Here is a 22,033-nt window from a genome sequence, read left to right as displayed (position 1 = left end):
GGTGTAGTCTACGGCTATACGGATATCACGTATTATTGATATCTACAAAGTGCATTGATGTGAATCACACGGCTGCTCTCTCGTTTAGCTATTTGATTTTTACGGATTGTGGTTGTTGCGGATGGATGTTCACAAATCTAAATGTGTATTTTACCCCAATGAATTCATTAATGTTAACTGCCTATCAATCATTGTTTTTGAAACCAGTGGAAAGCCGGTGAAAAATGCGCTCTTGCCATAGCTGCATAGTGCGGATCCCAGCCTATGGAATAAAAGTGTGTCTTTTATTGCTCAATCTAATTAATAACTGATAAAAATGTATCCATAGGCCTAATGGACACTTTCAAACTCACACACTCTTGATAGACTTAAAGGGGCAAGCTGTAGTTGCTACATCCATTTTTGGACTTATACATTCATTACATATAGACAGTGGCGAGAAAAATATGTGAACCCTTAGACAAACACAGTCTGCTTAAACTAATAACACCCAAACAATTATAGTTTGTCTTTATTGAACACACCATATAAACATTCACAGTGTAGGTTGGAAAAAGTATGTGAACCCTTGGATTTAATAATTGATTGACCCTCCTTTGGCAGCAATAAACTCAACCAAGGTTTTCTGTAGTTGTGGATCAGACCTGCACAACGTTTTCATGTCTTTACTGAACACACTGTGTAAACATTCACAGTGCAGGGTGGGAAAAGTATGTGAACCCTTGAATTTAATAACAGGTTGACCCTCCTTTGGCAGCAATAACCTCAACCAAACGTTTTCTGTAGTTGCGGATCAGACCTGCACAACGGTCAGGAGGAATTTAGGACCATTCCACTTTACAAAACTGTTTCAGTTCAGCAATATTCTTGGGATGTGTGGTGTGAACCGCTCTTGAGGTCATGCCACAGCATCTCAATTGGCTTGAGGTCAGGACTCTGACTGGGCCACTCCAGAAGGCGTATTTTCTTCTGTTGAAGCCATTCTGTTGTTGATTTACGTTGGTGTTTTGGGTCGTTGCCCTGTTGCATCACTCAACTTCTGTTGAGCTTCAATACACAGACAGCCTTACATTCTCCTGCAAAATGTCTTGATCAACAGAAAAATGAATTCCCAAGTTTATGATAGCAAGCTGTCAAGGCCCTGAGGCAGCAAAGCAGTCCCAAACCATGACTCTCCCTCCACCATATTTTACAGTTGGGATGAGGTTTTAATATTGGTGTGCTGTGCCTTTTTTTTTTCTCCACAGATAGTGTTGTTTGTTCCTTCCAAACAACTCAACTGTAGTTTCATCTGTCCATAGAATATTTTGCCAGTAGCGCTGTGGAACATCCAGGTGCTCTTTTGCGAACTTCAGACATGCAGCGATGTTTTTCTTGGACAGCAATGGGTTCTTCCGTGGTGTCCTCCCATGAACACCATTCTTGTTTAGTGTTTTACGTATCGTAGACTCGTTAACAGATGTTAGCATTCTTTCTAGGATTCTTCTTAACCTCATTGAGCATTCTGCGGTGTGCTCTTGCAGTCATCTCTGCAGGACGGCCACTCCTAGGGAGAGTAGCAACATTGCTGAAATTTCTCCATTAATAGACAATTTGTCTTACCGTGGACTGATGAACATCAAGGCTTTTAGAGATACTTTCCACCTTTATGCAAGTCAACAATTCTTAATCTTAGGTCTTCTGAGATCTCTTTTGTTCGAGGCATGGTTCACATCAGGCAATGCTTCTTGTGAATAGCAAACTCAAAATGTGTGAGTGTTTTTTATAGGGCAGGGAATCTCTAACCAACACCTCCAATCTCATCTCATTGATTGGACTCCAGGTTAGCTGACTCCTGACTTCCATTAGCTTTTGGAGAAGTCATTAGCCTAGGGGTTCACATACCTTTTCCAACCTACACTGTGAATGTTTAAATTATGTATTCAATATAGACAAGAAAGATACAATAATGTGTGTTATTAGTTTAAGCACACTGTGTTTGTCCATTGTTGTGACTTAGATCAAGATCAGATCAAATTTTATTATCAACATTTATGCAGAAATTCAGGTAATTCCAAAGGGTTCCCATACTTTTTCTTACCACTGTATCCATTATTTGTTAAATAATATAACTTATAAATGCCTCATGAGCTTAGTTCAACTGTCACACTCCATGAGAACTCAAAATATAAGCTTGTTTTTGTCCAATGTTTGTAAACATTGTAAATGTAAACGACACTGTATAGCCTCATAACATGGTTAAAACAATAATGTTGATATCATGGATGGTCAATCCTTGTATTCATAGCTCTGTCTATTAATCTGAGAGTGGTTGCATTTCTCCAGGCCCATCCCTCAGCTTTTTACCAAAACAGAGGCGGGGCGCCCGTTTTGTTACTGTTTCATCTGTGGATTTGCCCTTTAAACAGCTGCATATTATCAAGATATCAAAGTGTCACCAACAAAAAGGTAAACAATAGGCCTATAGCAAATGCAGCATATGGCATTCATTTTTCACTAGTAAATAGCAATTTTCAGTAGTGCTCAAAGCATGCCATTCCATGAGCGCAGCATTTATTTTTCAACTCGAATGAATGAGCCCAATCAGTCCATGACAACAAATCATAAACAACAGAGTAGGGCTGGCTCATAAATTCTTCATTTTTGGGTTATGCTCAGGTAAAACAATTTGTCCAATCTACACTTCCATATTTCCAAGTCCTAGTCTTGAAGATCAAGGGGTGTAACATTTATTGGAATGACTGGAATTCTGATAGACTTTGGTTTTTAATGTAAAGATATAATTTATAACTTAATCCTATTATTTTATGTAGTAGAAGATGGATTGGTTAGAAGCCTACATAACCTACCCATAAAGTAACATTTTACGTCCATATATTGCCAGCTATGTAAACTTTAACATTGATTTATCCTGCAATAGATGTCGTTCAATTGGTAACATACATTTTTGTCTTCTTCTAATACATCTTAAGGGGAAAGTAATCTAAAAGTAACCAAATTATGTTACTAAATTTGGGTAATCCACAAGTTACGTTACTGATTACAATTTTGGACAGGTAAGTAGTAATGGCAACAGATTACATTTAAAAAGTAACCTACCCAACCCTGGTTTTATGCATTCCTATTTGCTTAGTGTTCTAAACATTGTGCACCATTGCACTGGGTATGTGCACGTGTAAAATAGATGCGCATGAAAAAATGTGTTGGAAAAAACCAGTCGGACAAGAACAGTTTAACTTGTCTTTATTTACCAATTTATTTCCTTCTTCAATGTCATTAAATTGTACAACAATGTAACAGAGCAGAAAAAAACATTACCATGCAATCATGGTATCAGTTACCAGGTTTCCATCCAACCTTATGTGAGTAAAGTACGTTGGATAAAACATTTAATGACAGGCCTGATGGAAACAGCAACTTTGTCGGTAAACTTTTAAAATGTCGACAAAACAATATGCTAGACGTGGCATATTTTGTTTGTAAACGTAATTATGCGAGTAATGGCGGTGGAAATGCTTTATGCGCAAATTTTGATATAATAACCATCATATCGAAGTAAACTTGGGAGTCATGCGTTGAAATAAGTTATGATAAACTTCACAGGGCGGCTACTTTCCAATAAATGTTGAGGGTCTTATTCTGGTGACATGATCTATGCTTGGCTGCCGTTTGATAAATACAAATAATCTTGCTCTTTTGACCATAATAATCTTATAATGTAGTAGGCTAAACCCACACTGTATCTGCAAGCTGTTAGCTAGAGCGCACGTGCCTAGGGCAACATTTGCTATATAACAAACATTTTTGTGACAAAAACCATCAAGAGTTGAAAATGTGATGGAAACCCATTTCATTTGTAATTTTTATTTAGTACATGGGAATTTCACCACAAAAGTTATTTGTATGTGCACTATGTCATCAAGCACAGCCTTCTACCCACAACAAATCAATTGGATGGAAACATCTCTGGTGGAAAAATGCACATATTGTTTTCAGATTTTGTTTTAGCAGATTTAAGAATATTCACATGAAAAATCTGTCACCAATTCAATGGAAAACTAGCTACTGACAATAGAAAATAAAATATCAGATATTACAAAACAATATCATCTCCTCACTCTCCAACCCCTATTTGGATGCATGTGGCTGGGACAGAGAGCCAGGCCAATGCCAAGTAGATGAAAGACCTCCAGTGATTGGTCTTTTTGCAAGCAGCAGCTCCACCATTGGTGTTGGCACAGGATAGGAACAGAGTCGTGCGGGCATGACGTATGCGTTTGACAAACCTCCATTTTGCAAACAACAGGAGAGACAGGACAAATCTAGAGACATGAGAAAATGTACAAACGTCCAAAAAGTCATTAAGTCTGATGCTTTCAAGTCTTTGCTTGTCTGCCAATATACATGTGGTTCTAGATTTCTTAAGCATAGAATGTCTTGTAAAGGTCACCATAGGTGCCCAAAGGCGATTGATGTGTTGAAAATCACAGGCAGTCTGACTCACCATTTCTTATTCCGAGGTTTCAGCTCCTCTGTAGCATTACGCAGGAAGATGTAGTTCTTTTTCTGAGGGTTGTAGTACTCATGCCCCTGAGGTTTAACACAAAATGTATCAATTGAACTTATTCAAAATATTGTCTGGCCATTTTGAAGGAATAGAATGAGTCTTAAAAAATATATATCAACCAATCATAACATGAGGTACGAGACGAAATGTTACCTTTGACCAGTCATAGCTAGAGGCGTAGGCAAAGATGTTGCCGTTGTTGTTGAACGAGCAAGCTGTGATTGGCTGGTCCAGCTGCTCTGAGGTCTTCAGCTTGGTGCGGGCGTCTTTATCCCAGAAGCTAAAGCGACCGTCAGACCCAACAGTCGCCAGTGTACCGTGGACAGGGTGGAAGGAGATGGCATTCACCTGTTTGATCAGAAACAGCAAGCTTTTTGCTTTAAAAAACACCCAAACATCTTTCGATTCCTACTGACTGTAGCCAAACTAATATGAAAGCAGGGTGGAGAGAGCACAAGCTGCACTCACAGCATATATGTCTTGTGGTGTGGCTGTGTTGGTTCCATTCGACCTGTGGCACTTGAAGGTGAAGTTATCCTTGGCTCTACAACACAAAAACACACAGTGTGGCGAGTACGGTGCCCCGTGTGATAGCTAAGGTCTTTCTCACAGTTTGTAAGGAAAAGCACGTTTTGTGGCACTCACGGGTTAGGAGGGTTGATGTAGTGAATGGCGACCCGCCCTTCAATGCTCCCAAGAGCAAATCCAGCAGGCTTGTTCTGTTTGTCCTTAAAGATGGCTATGCAGCGGTGCTGATACAGGGAGACGGAAGAGGTGGTGTTAGGGTGTACACCACAGGCATTAACTACTCAATAATAACTGATAATCAATGGAATCCGCGCACTGCGAAAAGGTGAGTGTAATATGTGCGAGGCAGAAAAAGTGTGTAGTAGACAGTCCTGTAAATGTATTGGTCTTTTTTTATTTAGCCTTTATTTATCCAGGAAGACTTATTTTAGGGAGACCTGTAAGTCACCTGGTATGTGAAACCAGTCACCTGGTGTTTGAGTGGTGAGTCTATCCTCCTGAACTCGGACGGCTGGTTCTCAAGCTGATATACAATCAAACCTCGCTCTGCCGATGCTACCACTGCCATGGGATACACCTGGAAACAACAGCAGTCAGCTCACCAATCAGCAGACAACACATGGCTTATAAAACCAGGACACAGCAGACTTTTATCTGAAATGTTTTGAACATTTAACTGCTGAACACAATTCAAAATCACTGGTCGGTCCTCGCTATTCAGAGTTATTATAGAAAACCACTTAAAGAATATTAAATCACTGGAGCTTTATCACCAGGTCCTCACCACGTCTGCACAGTAGCACCTCTCTGGCAGCTGCAGGGACATCATTGGGTTGGGCGAACGGGTGTCCCAGAACTACAAGAGCAAATCAAAACACAGGTGAGCAAACCATTATAGTGAGTAAGATAATTACATTATTATCCCCACAGGGACATTTTGTTTGTGGCACTGTGTACTTTAAAACATATCATCAAGCATACAATGGGCATAAATACAAAAACAGACAATAAATACAATGAGAATAGAAAAAGTGCAATTCATGGGTGTTTCATAATGATTTAACTGTACACATCAGTACAACGTCAACATCAATGTCAACTGTAGGGCAGACCGTCATTCAGGAGCCTTACTGCCACTGGGATAAAGGACTGTTTGGCTCTATTTATTGTATGCCCTGTATCACTACATAATAACTATGATATAAAATAGATAGTCATTTTGGAACAAGGATTGTTTCCAATCACAATACATTTTCTTACCTTCAGAGTTTTGTCCCAGCTGCCTGTCATGATACAGTTGTAGTTGGGGGCTTTGATCCAGTGGACTGTTCTGATAGGAGCATCATGCTAAGAGGAAACACAAATCAATACCATTTCTAATCTGATCTAGGTTCAACATAACTTTTCAAGGGAAGCAATTCCCCTCAGTTGCACAAAGAGGTGATGAAGCTACCAATTGAAAAATAACACTTAAAACAGTGTTCATAGCCTGAAATATTTACCTGTGCGATCTGTATTGCCTGGTTGCTGTTGAGATCCCACATTTTGGCAGTCTTATCACAAGATGCAGTGAAAACCTTGCTTCCATCCTGAGAGAGAAAGGGAACGAATAAGTAAAGCTTAATTCAAAGACCTTATATGGTTCGTAAAGATATGTGATGTGATATGTGAGGAGGGCCTACTTCGCTCCAGCAGACATCAAGGACTGGACCCGTGTGCATCTGCTGGGCTTTGGGGACTGTCTGCCCATTGTCCTGTACCTCCCAACACCTCACCTGGAAAAATGTAAGAAAACAGTCACGTGTTACAAAAAGAATGGTTTTAGACTCATAACAAAAAGGCATAAGTCTGAAGTGAACACTTCAAGTGGAACTTAATGACTTGACTCACATCATTGGCCCAGGACCCCCCTATCAAGAAGTTCCCTGGCATGGCAGGGGGACTAAACGCCAAGCAACTGATGCTGTCATCTGGGGGTGAGGTTACTTCCACATCCTATATGAGATCACACATCATTCAAATTTAATTATACCTCTCAGAACCATTTCAAATAGTCAAATAGACTGATCATTAAGCAGGTTACTGAAAGGGAATGCTATTTTCTAGTTAGTTACCTTCATTGGGTTGTGTGTGTCCGTGGTTGCCGCTCCGAATCCCCCTGCGCCAAACCCAGTGCTGGCCCCAAACAAGCTCATGACGTCGGATTGTCTTGAGCCAACACGCGGTTACTAATATGAAATGGTACACAATAAACAGCATTACAATCATGTGAAGTTATTCGATTAACCTTTACATGCATTAGTGATAGTATACATACATTATAATAATGAAAGAGGACAGTTAGCTATTGGACTTCAGTGGCTAGCTAAATGAATGGAGGTTGCTCACAAACCATCATGTTGTTCACATAGCAAGCAATACATCTGCACTCAAGCCTCATATCAACCGCCACTGTGATACTAAACAGCTTACTTTTATCGCAGGGAAATGCAGTAGTTTCAAATGTGTACATATCGAGTTTGTTTACCTTTTTTTTACGTTGAAAATAAGCTTGGTTAAAGAAGAAAACGCAGCGCGGTGAGCGGAATAGGAAGTGCATTCACTGCACATGCGTCGGCAATTTAGGTTGCGTTCCAGGTAGTCTTCATTGCAGTCGCGCTGTTCAGATAATCACACCTCACAATGATTTTTTTTTTACATGTAAAACGTATTTTGATCTAAATCCTATGATTACCTAGAATGAATTTGTTCTAATTCCACCCGTTTTCATATAAAAACTAGTTTTGCTCCCTTTCAATGATAAGTTGCATTATAAACATTTCTCTGGGTGTTACCGATTCAAGAAAATCAATAAGGCAACCGAAAACATACTGTCTTAAAACAAGTGATAGGAGAATGTTAAATATTTTATTTTCGTAAAAATCAGGTTGAAAACAATTTGAAAGAGACGTTGTATATGCTTTCTGAACAAATCCGGAGTATGTTTGATACCATGTGAATAACTTGTAAGTTTCTTGTTTGCTATTTGAAATCAACAACCTTCTTTAATACCAGGTGACCACGCAGAAGAATGTGTTTCCTAAGTGTAGAGGAACAGAAGTCAAAGTTAAAATCTTGTAATTGCCATAAAAGCACACACGCACGCACACACACACACACAAAATAAATAGATGTCATTGTCCCACATATTCTGTAGTCTCAGTTTGAAAGTAATTAATGTACTCTTACTAGAGGACAGCCAGCTATTTCCACCCACTGACAGTCTGCTATGATAGTATACAGATCTCAGATAAGCCTGTAAAAGCAGTAGAGCAGGGTATACAAGCTGAAAAACTGATTATCCATTACCCTTTTCACAATATCCTGCTGAAACTCTACTGGCTTGAAGCGAGCAGTTAATGCAGCTATGGTGGATGCGTAACCAGGCCCGTACAGTATGGCTCGGCAGTGCAAAAAGGGTACATACTTTTCGATACTGAAACCTAGCTCTTGGAATGCAACTTTAAAATGTTTGTTTACACACCACTATGCTTCAACCAAAGGAAAGCCAATATCAATTACTTTGTCATAACAGCTTTGTCTTTATGATCCGATATGTGGGCTACATACGATTGAAGAAATGTGGGAAGAAGACTCACTTGGAGGGAATAGGGAAGCTCTGAAAGAATCTGCCACAGCTGAGAAAACAGAAAATTGGGGGTTTGCCTGCGAAACCTATGCATCTGCGCACTGCTCCTTATGACCTGCAAGACCTTCGAGCCTCAGAGCTTGTAGCTTTTCTCTCTCACATAATGCAGCGACAACAACAAACCCTCTCAGACTCCAAACAAAAGTCCAGTTATCAAGGGCACCCAAAGCTCCGGCGGGTCAGAGAGGGAGAAGCCAGGGTTGGGTTGGCCTTAGTTGGCTTTGGCACGGAGCTGTGCCCTCTTGCCCGTGACAGCCTGAAAGCCAGTCTTGATGCTGGCCACGGAGCAGCGTGAGTGGCAGGTCTCACACTGGAGGAAGTAGAGACGGGTGTCCTTTTGTAGGATGGTGTCAGGGGAGCGACACGTGTGACAAGTCACATATTCCTCTGCAAGTCAAACACAAAGCCAAGATGAGGCACGCAAATATGTCTATAGTAACTACAAGTGAAGGATAACTAAATTATATGCCTCTACAACTATTCTTTACACATTTTGCTCTAGGTCACCAATATACCAATATAATATGGATTCCTGTATATTCCTACTCACTAATATATCTTCTCAAGACATTTTCAATCTGTTTCTGTTGAAATCTTCCTTTGATCACAAGCTGATTATTTCCATCTATGGAGCCACTGCAAATAAAATAAATGTAATAGTCATTCATAAAAACAGGACTTAATAACAGATGTCTGGATATTAAGATTTCTACTGCAAAATCTGCAATAACAATAATACTAGGCCACTTTACCTTGTCCCCAGCTCAGCCATCAAAAATGCCAGAAGATGTTTTGGCTGACGATGCAACCTACAGAGAATAAATGACAGTTAAATGCACAGTCAAATGTACTACTAAGCAACACTACCGTAACTAAGAAACACTACCACACTTCAATCATCATATACTGTAGCTCTCCTGTAGGATGTAGAAACTCAAGTCCCTAAAGTCTGTAGAATGTATGAAGTAAACATGTTTGACTCACAGTTTACAGATATCAGTGAAGTTGACAAACGAGGTCTTCTTGGTGCCCACTCGGACCACCTGAGGGGGCTTCATAACAAACTTTCTCTTCTCTCCGGCCACCATGTCAGGGTTCTTCTCCCGCATGATGTTGAAGACACGGTTCAGTAGCTGAGGAGGACATCACAATATGATCATCAGACTCTCTCAAACTGGCTCAACTAGAATTGAAGGTGCCAACAGCCTGAGGCTGGGGCATGCCTTGAATCAATATAACCAAATGCCCTTTGCAAGTAGGCCTACCTCGTCATATGTGTAGTCTCTGTCTGTCCCTAACCACGCCGGACCACACTGGGAGCTGAATGAGATGCCATCATTGTTTTTCCCCTCATCGTCCTCGAGAGCTCAAGCAAAAACACCACATGGTCATGTTTTAACTGATACAATTACACTCATTGAAAGGAAAGTATAAGACAGATATCAGCATTCAATAATAATAATATTAATAATAAATGTAATTTGTATAGCGCATTTCATTACCCAAGAATCTCAACAACGCTCAAGACAATGTCAGTCACTTAAGTGAATAATTACTACAAGGTCAAATGCCATCCCATACCATCATCCTTCTCAAGTATCTCTCCTTCCTCCTGGAAGTCAACCTTCTTGGACTTTTTTTTCTTTGCTGGCAACTGAAGATCCAGGTCGTCCTCTTCCGCTGCCTCGCTCTGCTCTCCAATTTTCAGCTCCTGTTTTTAATAGATTGGGAGAACCTGTCAGCAAAACTTAATTAGATGTGACAAGACTAGGGTTGCAAAGGGTCGGAAACTTTCAGGTAAATTTCCAGAATTTTCCCGGAAATTTTCCAAGCCGGGGAATTTTGCTTAAATTCATCAAAAACGTTAGCTGATAACAGTGAACCTTTTTGTGGGATACACATAAGGAAATTCTATGTCTTGTGGCATATTTTGGTTAAACTATCCCCAATTCAATGGAATTGCAACTCTCTGCATGCACAGTACATTCTTCCATCACATGTGCAGTGCACTCTTCTATCACATGTATAGCTGATTCTCAAGATCTTGCACACTAATGAGATGCTAATTGAGCCCTCACATGTACAGCTGATTCTCAAGATCTTGCACACTAATGAGATGCTATTGAGCCCACACTACTACACTGTCTGAGCCAAGGACTACATGCTTTCTGGTAAGTTTTGATTACAATACTGGGTGGGGTGAATATATTTTTTATGACATACATAATTTTTTGTTAACTAGTAAATAGTAGCCTACAGCAAAGTGTGTTTAAATCATTTCTAACTTGTTAACAATTTCTGCTAGTTAGTTTTTTCTACCATGTGGGTTTTAGCTTGTTTGAGCCTGCTACCTGAGGAGTGTTAATTCACCTGTTTCCATACATGTTTCATTTTAAAACATTTATCTTACAAAGGAGTTTTTTAATCTAACTGCTTAACTATTTATCTGTACATGGAATTGTATATATTTAAAAAAAAATCTTCACAGGAAAATGCCACAGGCACTATCTGATGTGTGGAGACATTTCACTGCAGCTAATGTAAACTCGGCAAAAAAAAGAAATCTCCTCTCACTGTCAACTGCGTTTATTTTCAGCAAACTTAACATGTGTAAATATTTGTATGAACATAACAAGATTCAACAACTGAGACATAAACTGATCAATTTCCACAGACATGTGGCTAACAGAAATGGAATAATGTGTCCCTGAACAAAGGAGGGGGGGTCAAAATCAAAAGTAACAGTCAGTATCTTATGTGGCCACCAGCTACATTAAGTACTGCAGTGCATCTCCTCCTCATGGACTGCACCAGATTTGCCAGTTCTTGCTGTGAGATGTTACCCGGACATTTCTGGGGGGAATGGCCCTAGCCCTCACCATCCGATCCAACAGGTCCCAGTCGTGCTCAATGGGATTCAGACCTGGGATTTTCGCTGGCCACGGCAGAACACTGACATTCCTGTCTTGCAGGAAGTCATGCACAGAACGAGCAGTATGGCTGGTGGCATTGTCATGCTGGAGGGTCATGTCAGGATGAGCCTGCAGGAAGGGTACCACATGAGGGAGGAGGATGTCTTCCCTGTAACGCACAGCGTTGAGATTGCCTGTAATGACAACAAGCTCAGTTCGATGATGCCGTGACACACTGCCCCAGACCATGACGGACCCTCCACCTCCAAATCGATCCCTCTCCAGAGTACAGGCCTCGGTGTAACGCTCATTCCTTCGACGATAAACGCGAATTCGACCATCACCCCTGGTGAGACAAAACCGCGACTTGTCAGCGAAGAGCACTTTTTGCCAGTCCTGTCTGGTCCAGTGACGGTGGGTCTGTGCCCATAGGCAACATTGTTGCCGGTGATGTCTGGTGAGGACCTGCCTTACAACAGGCCTACAAGCCCTCAGTTCAGCCTCTCTCAGCCTATTGCGGACAGTTTGAGCACTGATGGAGGGATTGTGCGTTCCTGGTGTAACTCGAGGCAGTTGTTGTTGCCATCCTGTACCTGTCCCGCAGGTGTGATGTTCGGATGTACTGGTCCTGTGCAGGTGTTGTTACACGTGGTCTGCCACTGCGAGGACGATCAGCTGTCCGTCCTGTCTCCCTGTAGCACTGTCTTAGGTGTCTCACAGTACGGGCATTGCAATTTATTGCCCTGGCCACATCTGCAGTCCTCATGCCTCCTTGCAGCATGCCTAAGGTACGTTCACGCAGATGAGCAGGGACCCTGGGCATCTTTCTTTTGGTTTTTTTCAGAGTCCGTAGAAAGGCCTCTTTAGTGTCTTAAGTTTTCATAACTGTGACCTTAATTGCCTACTGTCTGTAAGCTGTTAGTGTCTTAACGGCAGTTCCACAGGTGCATGTTCATTAATTGTTTATGGTTCATTGAAAAAGCATGGGAACCAGTGTTTAAACCCTTTACAATGAAGATCTGTGAAGTTATTTGGATTTTTACGAATTATCTATGAAAGACAGGGTCCTGAGTTTAGAAGGAAAAGCTGTGTACATTTGCAAATACTGTGCCAAATCATATGTGAAGAACGCAACAAAGATGCAGAATCATCTGGCCAAGTGCATAAAGTTCCCTCAGCGCTCACAACAAGAAACCTCTGACAAAAGTCCCTCTACTCCTATTCGAGGTGTAAATTATGAATCAGACACCTTATCGATAGCAACAGCACATGGTCCTCCTGGTATCAGAAGTTTTTTTCACTCAATGGAGGAACGTAGTCAGAGAAATGCTGATGAATGTCTTGCTCGAGCTGTGTATGCAACTGGTTCACCTCTGATGCTCACAGGCAATGTGTATTGGAAGAGATTTCTGAATGTTCTTCGCCCAGCATACACCCCTCCACCCAGACATGCTTTATCAACTAATTTGCTGGATGCAGAGTTCAACAGAGTTCAAGTGAATGTCAAGCAAATCATAGAGAAAGCAGACTGTATTGCAATCATCTCTAATGGGTGGTCGAATGTTCGTGTGCAAGGAATAATTAACTACATCATCTCCACCCCTCAACCAGTATTCTACAAGACCACAGACACAAGGGACAACAGACACACCGGTCTCGACATTGCAGATGAGCTGAAGGCAGTCATCAATGACCTTGGACCACAGAAGGTATTTGCACTGGTGACAGACAATGCTGTGAACATGAAGACTGCTTGGTCTAAAGTGGAGGAGTCCTCCCCTCACATCACACCCGTTGGCTGTGCTGCTCTTGCATTGAATCTGCTCCTCAAGGACATCATGGCACTGAAAACAATGGATGCACTCTACAAGAGAGCCAAGGAAATGGTTAGGTATATGAAGGGTCGTCAAGTTATAGCAACAATCTACCTCACCAAGCAAAGTGAGAAGAATAAGAGCACCACATTGAAGCTGACCAGCAAAACGCATTGGGGTGGTGTTGTCATCATGTTTGACAGTCTCCTGGAGGTGAAAGAGTCTCTCCAAGAAATGGCCATATCACAGTCTGCCGATATGGACAGCCCCATCAAGAGGATCCTCCTGGATGATGTATTTTGGGAGAGTGGTAAGCAGCCTGAAACTCCTGAAACCTATAGCAGTAGCCATTGGACGGATTGAGGGAGACAATGCCATCCTGTCTGATGTTCAGACTCTGCTTGCAGATGTAAGATAAGAAATCTGTACTGCCCTACCCACTTCACTGTTGCTCCAAGCAAAGGAAACTGCAGTTCTGAAATACATAAAAAAGCGTGAATACTTCTGCTTCAAGCTCATACACGCCACAGCGTACATGTTGGACTCCAAGTATGCTGGCAAGAGCATCCTGTCTGGTGTAGAGATCAACAAGGCCTATGGTGTCATCACTACTGTGTCTCGCCACCTTAGCCTGGATGAGAGTAATGTTCTTGGCAGTCTGGTGAAGTATACTCCAAGCAATGGCATCGGGATAGAGATGCAATATGGCAGTCGTGCCAACATACAGTGCCTTGCATAAGTATTCATCCCCCTTGGCGTTTTCCCCATTACAACCTGTAATTTAAATATATTTTTATTTGGATTTCATATAATGGACATACACAAAATAGTCCAAATTGGCGAAGTGAAATGAAAAAAATAACTTCTCAAAAATAAAAAACCTCAAACCGGTACGTGCATATGTATTCACCCCCTTTGCTATGAAGCCCCTAAATAAGATCTGGTGCAACCAATTACCTTCAGAAGTCACATAATTAGTTAAATAATGTCCACCTGTGTGCAATCTAAGTGTCACATGATCTCAGTATACATACACCTGTTCTGAAAGGCCCCAGAGTCTGCAACCCCACTAAGCAAGGGGCACCACCAAGCAAGCGGCACCATGAAGACCAAGGAGCTCTCCAAACAGGTCAGGGACAAAGCTGTGGAGAAGTACAGATCAGGGATGAACTTTGAACATCCCACGGAGCAACATTAAATCCATTATTAAAAAAATGGAAAGAATATGGCACCACAACAAACCTGCCAAGAGAGGGCCGCCCACCAAAACTCACGGACCAGGCAAGGACGGCATTAATCAGAGAGGCAACAAAGCGACCTAAGATAACCCTGAAGGAGCTGCAAAGCTCCACTGCGAAGATTGGTCCTATGGACATATACTCCAATCTAAGCTATACACTCCACAGAGCTGGGCTAGACAGAAGAGAGGCCAGAAAAAAGCCATTGCTTAAAGAAAAAAATAAGCAAACACACCTTGTGTTCACCAAAAGGCATGTGGGAGACTCCCCAAACATATGGAAGAAGGTACTCTGGTCAGATGAGACCAAAATTGAGCTTTTTGCCTATCAAGGAAAACGCTATGTCTGGCGCAAACCCAACACCTCACATCACCCCGAGAACACCATCCCCACAGTGAAGCATGATGGTGGCAGCATCATGCTGTGGGGATGTTTTTCATCGGCAGGGACTGGGAAACTGGTCAGAATTGAAGGAATGATGGATGGCGCTAAATACAGGGAAATTCTTGAGGGAAACCTGTTTGTCTTCCAGAGATTTGAGACTGGGATGGAGGTTCACCTTCCAGTAGGACAATGACCCTAAGCATACTGCTAAAGCAACACTCGAGTGGTTTAAGGGGAAACATTTAAATGTCTTGGAATGGCCTAGTCAAAGCCCAGACCTCAATTCAATTGAGAATCTGTGGTATGACTTAAATATTGCTGTACACCAGCGGAGCTATCCAACTTGAAGGAGCTGGAGCAGTTTTGCCTTGAAGAATGGGCAAAAATCTCAGTGGCTAGATGTGCCACGTTTATAGAAACATACCCCAAGAGACTTGCAGCTGTAATTTCTGCAAAAATATTGACTTTGGAGGGGGTGAATATGCATGCTCAAGTTTCCTTTTTTTTTGGTCTTATTTCTTGTTTGTTTCACAAGAAAAAATATTTTGCATCTTCAAAGTGGTAGGCATGTTGTGTAAATCAAATGATACAAACCCCCCCAAAAAATCTATTTTAATTCTAGGTTGTAAGGCAACAAAATAGAAAAAATGACAAGGGGGATGAATACTTTCGCAAGCCACTGTATCTCATCAGCCACCTGGTGGAAGGGACATTGTGGATCTGAGGCTCTTTACCCTGTTGCCTTCATCATCCTCCAAATCCCACCATCAGCCGCCTCAGAGCGCAACTGGTCCTTGTTTGGGAACACACACACCAAAGCACGCAACAGGCTGACCAATACAAGGGTTGAAATATGTGGCCACCCGGGCATATTTGAGGCTTTTTGAGCCTGTCAACGAGCCATCCTCAGCAACGTTGGAAAGTGACAGTGAAGATGAGGCCTCAGAGTCTGATGTTCAAGAGGTGGACATTGAGGAGGTCCAGGGAGAAGACATGGAAGCCTGAGAGGAAGACAGTCTAGAAACTAAAGATTTGATTATCATTTTACAGATGTATGTTGAAAACGTTTTTGGAGATGCGATGGATCATTGGGGATCATTCAATATTCCCTTTCTTTTGTTGTTCAGTGAAATCATCCCATGTGAAGAGTCAACTCATTTAATTAAAGTTACATTTGTAACTAAATTGTTTTTTTTTATTTCTATTGGAAGGATTTAATAATTTGCAATTATTTCTACTTACGATAAGTTAAAATGTTTATGTTTCTGTCTCCATATGATATGGTAAATATATCCAATGCAAAAAACATCTACATTTAAATGGTATTAATATTAATTTGCATATATTTCTGTTAATTCCTATATATGCCTGTTAATTCCCATATACTCCCACGGAAGGTTTCCACCTCTGAATATTCCCCAAAATGTGCAACCCTAGACAAAACTCAGCTCAAAATAGAGATTCAGAAAGAAATGCGGCGTAACAAAGCCTTGGAAATAAACACAAGGCAGTTAACTTCAATATCAATATGGCTCCCATAGATATGGCTCCACTCCAGGTACACACACAGCGTAAATGACAGTGCATTCGGAAAGTATTCAGACCCCTTGACTTTTTCCATATTTTGTTACATTACAGCCTTATTCTAAAATTGATTAAATTGTTTTTTTCCCTCATCAATCTACACACAATACTCCATAATGAAAAATAAAAATGTTTTTTAGATTTTTTGGGGAATGTATAAAAATATAAATAATAATATCACATTTACTTAAGTATTCAGACCCTTTACTCAGTACTTTGTTGAAGCACCTTTGGTAGCGATTACAGGCTCGTATGACGCTACAAGCTTGGCGCACCTGTATTTGGGGAGTTTCTCCCATTTCTTCTCTGCAGATCCTCTCAAGCTCTGTCAGGTTGGATGGGGAGCGTCGCTGCACAGCTACTTTCAGGTCTCTCCAGATGTTTGATGGGTTCAAGTCCGGGCTCTGGCTGTGCCACTCAATGACATTTAGAGACTTGTCCTAAAGCCACTCCTGCGTTGTCTTGGCTGTGTGCTTAGGGTTGTTTTCTTGTTGGAAGGTGAACCTTCGCCTCAGTCTGAGGTCCTGTGTGCTCTGGAGCAGGTTTTCATCAAGGATCTCTCTGTACTTTGCTCCGTTCATCTTTCCCACAATCCTGACTAGTCTCCCAGTCCCTGCCGCAGAAAAACATTCCCACAGCATGATGCTGCCACCACCATGCTTCACCGTAGGGATGGTGCCAGGTTTCCTCCAGACGTGATGGTTGGCATTCAGGCCAAAGAGTTCAGTCTTGGTTTCATCAGACCAGAAAATCTTCTTTCTGATGGTCTGAGTCCTTTAGGTCCTTTTGGCAAACTCCAAGCGGGCTGTCATGTGACTTTTGTGGCTTCCGTCTGGCCACTCTACCATAAAGGCCTGATTGGTAGAGTGCTGCAGAGATGGTTGTTCTTCTGGAATGTTCTCCCATCTCCACAGAGGAACTCTGGAGCTCCGTCAGAGTGACCATCGGGTTCTTGGTCACCTCCCTGACCAAGGCCCTTCTCCCCCAATTGCTCAGTTTGGCCGGGCGGCCAGCTCTAGGAAGAGTCTTGGTGTTTCCAAACTTTTTACATTTAAGAATGATGAAGGCCACTGTGTTCTTGGGGATCTTCAATGTTGCAGAAATGTTTTTGTACCATTACCCAGATCTGTACCTCGACACAATCCTTTCTCGCAGCTCTACGGACAATTCCTTTGACCTCATGGCTTGGTTTTTGCTCTGACATGCACTGTGGGACCTTATATAGACAGGTGTGTACCTTTCCAAATCATGTCCAATCAATTGAATTTACCACAGGTGGACTCCAAGTTATAGAAACATCTCAAGGATGATCAATGGAAACAGGATGCACCTGAGCTCAATATCGAGTCTCATAGCAAAGGGTCTGAATACTTATGTAAATAAGGTATTTGTATTTTATTTTATACATATTCAAACATTTCTTAAAACCTATTTTCGCTTTGTCATTATGGGCTATTGTTTGTAGATTGATGAGGGAAAAAAAGACTTAATCAATTTTATAGTAAGGCTGTAATGTAAACAAAATGTGGGAAAAAAGGATGGGGTCTGAATACTTTCTGAATGCACAGTATATATCATACCTTTATCCCCTCCTCAATGTCATTATCAAACACTTTCTTGGGCTTCTTCTTCTTTTTCTTCTGGTTGAAAAAGTTCAGGTCATCAAGATCGTCGGATTGCTCTAAAGATTTGAACAAACACTTCTGATATTGGTCTTACTGCGTTACTCTTCCGTTCCAGTCATGACAGATTAGTGGTCTAGAAGAGCAGAAAGTCACTACTGGGACATTACATTTCCTCTTTTCCTTGTTTCCTCTCCTCACTTCCATCTGACATTCTGAGTAGGAAGTGAGTGAAGGATGGAAGGAGAGGACCAAAGAATTCGAGGAAAGACCTTTTGAGCTCATTGTCAGGTGTGAGCCTTCTTACCTTTCTTCCTTCCCTCGTCCTCGTCCAGGTCGAACTCTCTGTCCTCCCCACCATCAGGCTCCACCTCCTTGGCCTCTACCTGCTGTGTGTCCTCTGCCACTCCGTCTCCACCTTCTTCTTCCAGCATGAAAGGCTTCTTCTTCTTCTTCTTCTTCTTGGTCATGTTGGGGTCGAATATCATCTGATGGGAGAATTAGATCATGATGATTAGCTTAGACCCAGTGTGATTGAAGAAAAATAGCTGTTTGTTGATACATTACATTATATTTCCAGTCTAAGACTAGTTCTGGTACAATGTGTACAAACATTGACATACACACACAGCTAACATAAGTTTCCCAATTCCAAATAAAGCTTAATAACTACAGGAATAGACTTGCAGCTAGCTACCTAGCATAGCTGACATTTGGTCACACATTTTTTTTATTAGTTAGTTAGCCCACTAGCCAAGCGCTCAACATGTGTGAGTGGTCTGCTGTCTGATATACTGGTGGGAAAGGCTTGTACTGTAGGCTGAGGCCAAAGTCATTCAACAACGATCGCCACTAACGTTAACGTTACTGGCTAATCTTTTTCTACCCGACCAATACTGATGATAGTATATACACCATGATAAAAAGTGATAGCTTACTTCGTCTCCTGACATGTTTGCGGAAAGAACAAGAACGATCTAGGAAGTTTTTTTATCCCCCGATCGGTCCCACTTCAACTCGCCGACACTTCTTGCATCAGCGATAAATTACCAATGCGCAATCGTGGACGAACGTAATGAGGTCGATATTCAGGGTTGCCAGGTCCAGTTTAGATTTCTAGCCGAATGATCATTCAAATAACCCACTCAAAAGGTTGAATACTAGCCCAACATTTTTTTTTAGACAGCAAGTGCTGATTTGCCACATTTATACAACAAACCCTTTCCCATAACGTTATCGAGCCAATTAAGAAGGAATATCAACATAACTTGTAACAACGCTAGAATCAAAATTCGGTTTTCATCAAAATAATAATTAGAGCTATGATTATAAAGGAATTTGAATATGTCTCAAGATAAAAGATAATTCACAATTATTAAACTCGTCAGATCATTTTCCATCAATTGATGTTGATTTAACTCGCGTGACTGCTATTAAGAAATATGGCACAAGGGGGTATGGTATATAGCAAATACACCACAGCTAATGGCTGTTCTTAAGCATGAGGCAAAGGGATACAGCCATTAGCCGTGGTATTTTGTCAAATACCAAAAACCCTTGTGGTACCTTATTGCTATTATAAACTGGTTACCAACATAATTAGAACAGTAACAATAAACGTTTTGTCATACCCATGCTATGCAGTCTGATATACCACAAACGTCTGAAATACCACGGCTTTCAGCCAATCAACATTCAGGGCTTGAACCACATAGTTTATAATTGTAAAGAAATCCCCTTTGATAGATACATCTGACAGGAGAGTTTGAGTGATAAAAGTTGGACAGAGGATCTAGAAATCTCTGAGCAAGAAACACTTGGATGAACTTTAAAAAAAAAAGAATGTTGGGCTATTTTCTGGCAATTGTGACTTTTTATGTGCCAGATGTTAAGACTACAAACAGTTTTAATGGCCCATTTGCGAGAGATTGACTTATTTCAATAGGCATAGGCTACAGATTAAAATCTGGGTTTATGATTGTAATTCGATTTTGCCATGGTTTGCTTAGCTACAGTGAGGGAAAAAAGTATTTGATCCCCTGCGGATTTTGTACGTTTGCCCACTTACAAAGAAATTATCAGTCTATAATTTTAATGGTAGGTTTATTTGAACAGTGAGAGACAGAATAACAACAAAAAAATCCAGAAAAACGCATGTCAAAAACGTTAGAAATGTATTTGCATTTTAATGAGGGAACTAAGTATTTGACCCCTCTGCAAAACATGACTTAGTACTTGGTGGCAAAACCCTTGTTGGCAATCACAGAGGTCAGACATTTCTTGTAGTTGGCCACCAGGTTTGCACACATCTCAGGAGGGATTTTGTCCCACTCCTCTTTGCAGATCTTCTCCAAGTCATTAAGGTTTCGAGGCTGATGTTTGGCAACTCGAACCTTCAGCTCCCTCCACAGATTTTCTATAGGATTAAGGTCTGGAGACTGGCTAGGCCACTCCAGGACCTTAATGTGCTTCTTCTTGAGCCACTCCTTTGTTGCCTTGGCCGTGTGTTTTGGGTCATTGTCATGCTGGAATACCCATCCACGACCCATTTTCAATGCCCTGGCTGAGGGAAGGAGGTTCTCACCCAAGATTTGACGGTACATGGCCCCGTCCATCGTCCCTTTGATGTGGTGAAGTTGTCCTGTCCCCTTAGCAGAAAAACACCCCCAAAGCATAATGTTTCCACCTCCATGTTTGACGGTGGGGATGGTGTTCTTGAGGTCATAGGTAGCATTCCTCCTCCTCCAAACACGGCGAGTTGAGTTGATGCCAAAGAGCTCCATTTTGGTCTCATCTGACCACAACACTTTCACCAGTTGTCCTCTGAGTCATTCAGATGTTCATTGGCAAACTTCAGACGGGCATGTATATGTGCTTTCTTGAGCAGGGGGACCTTGCGGGCACTGCAGGATTTCAGTCCTTCACAGCGTAGTGTGTTAACAATTGTTTTCTTGGTGACTATGGTCCCAGCTGCGTTGAGATCATTGACAAGATCCTCCCGTGTAGTTCTGGGCTGATTCCTCACCGTTCTCATGATCATTGCAACTCCACGAGGTGAGATCTTGCATGGAGCCCCAGGCCGAGGGAGATTGACAGTTCTTTTGTGTTTCTTCCATTTGCGAATAATCGCATCAACTGTTGTCACCTTCTCACCAAGCTGCTTGGCGATGGTCTTGTAGCCCATTCCAGCCTTGTGTAGGTCTACAATCTTGTCCCTGACATCCTTGGGGAGCTCTTTGGTCTTGGCCATGGTGGAGAGTTTGGAATCTGATTGATTGATTGCTTCTGTGGACAGGTGTCTTTTATACAGGTAACAAGCTGAGATTAGGAGCACTCCCTTTAAGAGTGTGCTCCTAATCTCAGCTCGTTACCTGTATAAAAGACACCTGGGAGCCAGAAATCTTTCTGATTGAGAGGGGGTGAAATACTTATTTCCCTCATTAAAATGCAAATCAATTTATAACATTTTTGACATGCGTTTTTTTCTGGATTTCTTTGTTGTTATTCTGTCTCTCAATGTTCAAATAAACTTACCATTAAAATTATAGACTGATCATTCCTTTGTCAGTGGGCAAACGTACAAAATCAGCAGGGGATCAAATACTTTTTTCCCTCACAGTAGATGAAGGCAGCCTATAGCCCCTGATTGGCCTACATCTAATTTCAGATAGTTTACATTAGCCTAGGCAAGATGTA

General features: G+C 41.5%; 2 protein-coding genes across 4 annotated transcripts; both read right to left on the bottom strand.

Annotated features, from left to right (window-relative positions):
• Window positions 1–3,833: 3,833 nt before the first annotated feature.
• LOC123727295 (mRNA export factor) lies at window positions 3,834–8,863 on the bottom strand. Of its 3 annotated transcripts, XM_045695958.2 has the most exons (14): window positions 8,734–8,863; window positions 8,135–8,174; window positions 7,210–7,323; window positions 6,986–7,090; window positions 6,778–6,870; window positions 6,598–6,684; window positions 6,356–6,442; window positions 5,880–5,951; window positions 5,544–5,672; window positions 5,213–5,319; window positions 5,036–5,111; window positions 4,721–4,915; window positions 4,505–4,590; window positions 3,834–4,322 (listed from the first exon to the last, which is right to left on the bottom strand). In XM_045695958.2, coding segments are annotated over exons 3-14 (1,119 nt in total). In that variant the 5' UTR covers window positions 7,291–7,323; window positions 8,135–8,174; window positions 8,734–8,863; the 3' UTR covers window positions 3,834–4,321. The 3 variants fall into 3 exon arrangements, with proteins under 3 accessions (XP_045551914.1, XP_082818138.1, XP_045551915.1); XM_082962012.1 differs by lacking the exons at window positions 8,135–8,174; window positions 8,734–8,863 and adding an exon at window positions 7,623–7,714; XM_045695959.2 differs by lacking the exons at window positions 3,834–4,322; window positions 8,135–8,174; window positions 8,734–8,863 and adding an exon at window positions 7,623–7,714 and having other exon boundaries at window positions 4,501–4,590; window positions 5,565–5,672.
• Window positions 7,984–19,357, bottom strand: if2b (Eukaryotic translation initiation factor 2 subunit 2). The gene is given in 9 exon segments (NM_001141771.1): window positions 7,984–9,170; window positions 9,334–9,419; window positions 9,536–9,592; window positions 9,768–9,916; window positions 10,049–10,149; window positions 10,365–10,494; window positions 18,296–18,396; window positions 18,645–18,825; window positions 19,276–19,357. Coding segments are annotated over 9 exon segments (996 nt in total). The 5' UTR covers window positions 19,291–19,357; the 3' UTR covers window positions 7,984–8,994.
• Between the last annotated feature and the right edge of the window lie 2,676 nt (window positions 19,358–22,033).

Source organism: Salmo salar, chromosome 15, assembly GCF_965601325.2.
Source record: "Salmo salar chromosome 15, fSalSal1, whole genome shotgun sequence".
Lineage (NCBI taxonomy): Eukaryota > Metazoa > Chordata > Actinopteri > Salmoniformes > Salmonidae > Salmo > Salmo salar.
Note: the sequence above shows the minus strand (reverse complement) of the source record. Positions and strands in the feature narration are given on the sequence as shown.

Coding starts and splice junctions, on each gene's coding strand:
- LOC123727295 (XM_045695958.2), bottom strand. CDS start 7,290: ATGAGCTTGTTTGGGGCCAGCACTGGGTTTGGCGCAGGGGGATTCGGA. Junction 6,443..6,597: donor AGGCAATACAGATCGCACAG/GTAAATATTTCA, acceptor GTTTCCTCTTAG/CATGATGCTCCTATCAGAAC. Junction 5,952..6,355: donor GCTGGGACAAAACTCTGAAG/GTAAGAAAATGT, acceptor TTGCTCTTGTAG/TTCTGGGACACCCGTTCGCC.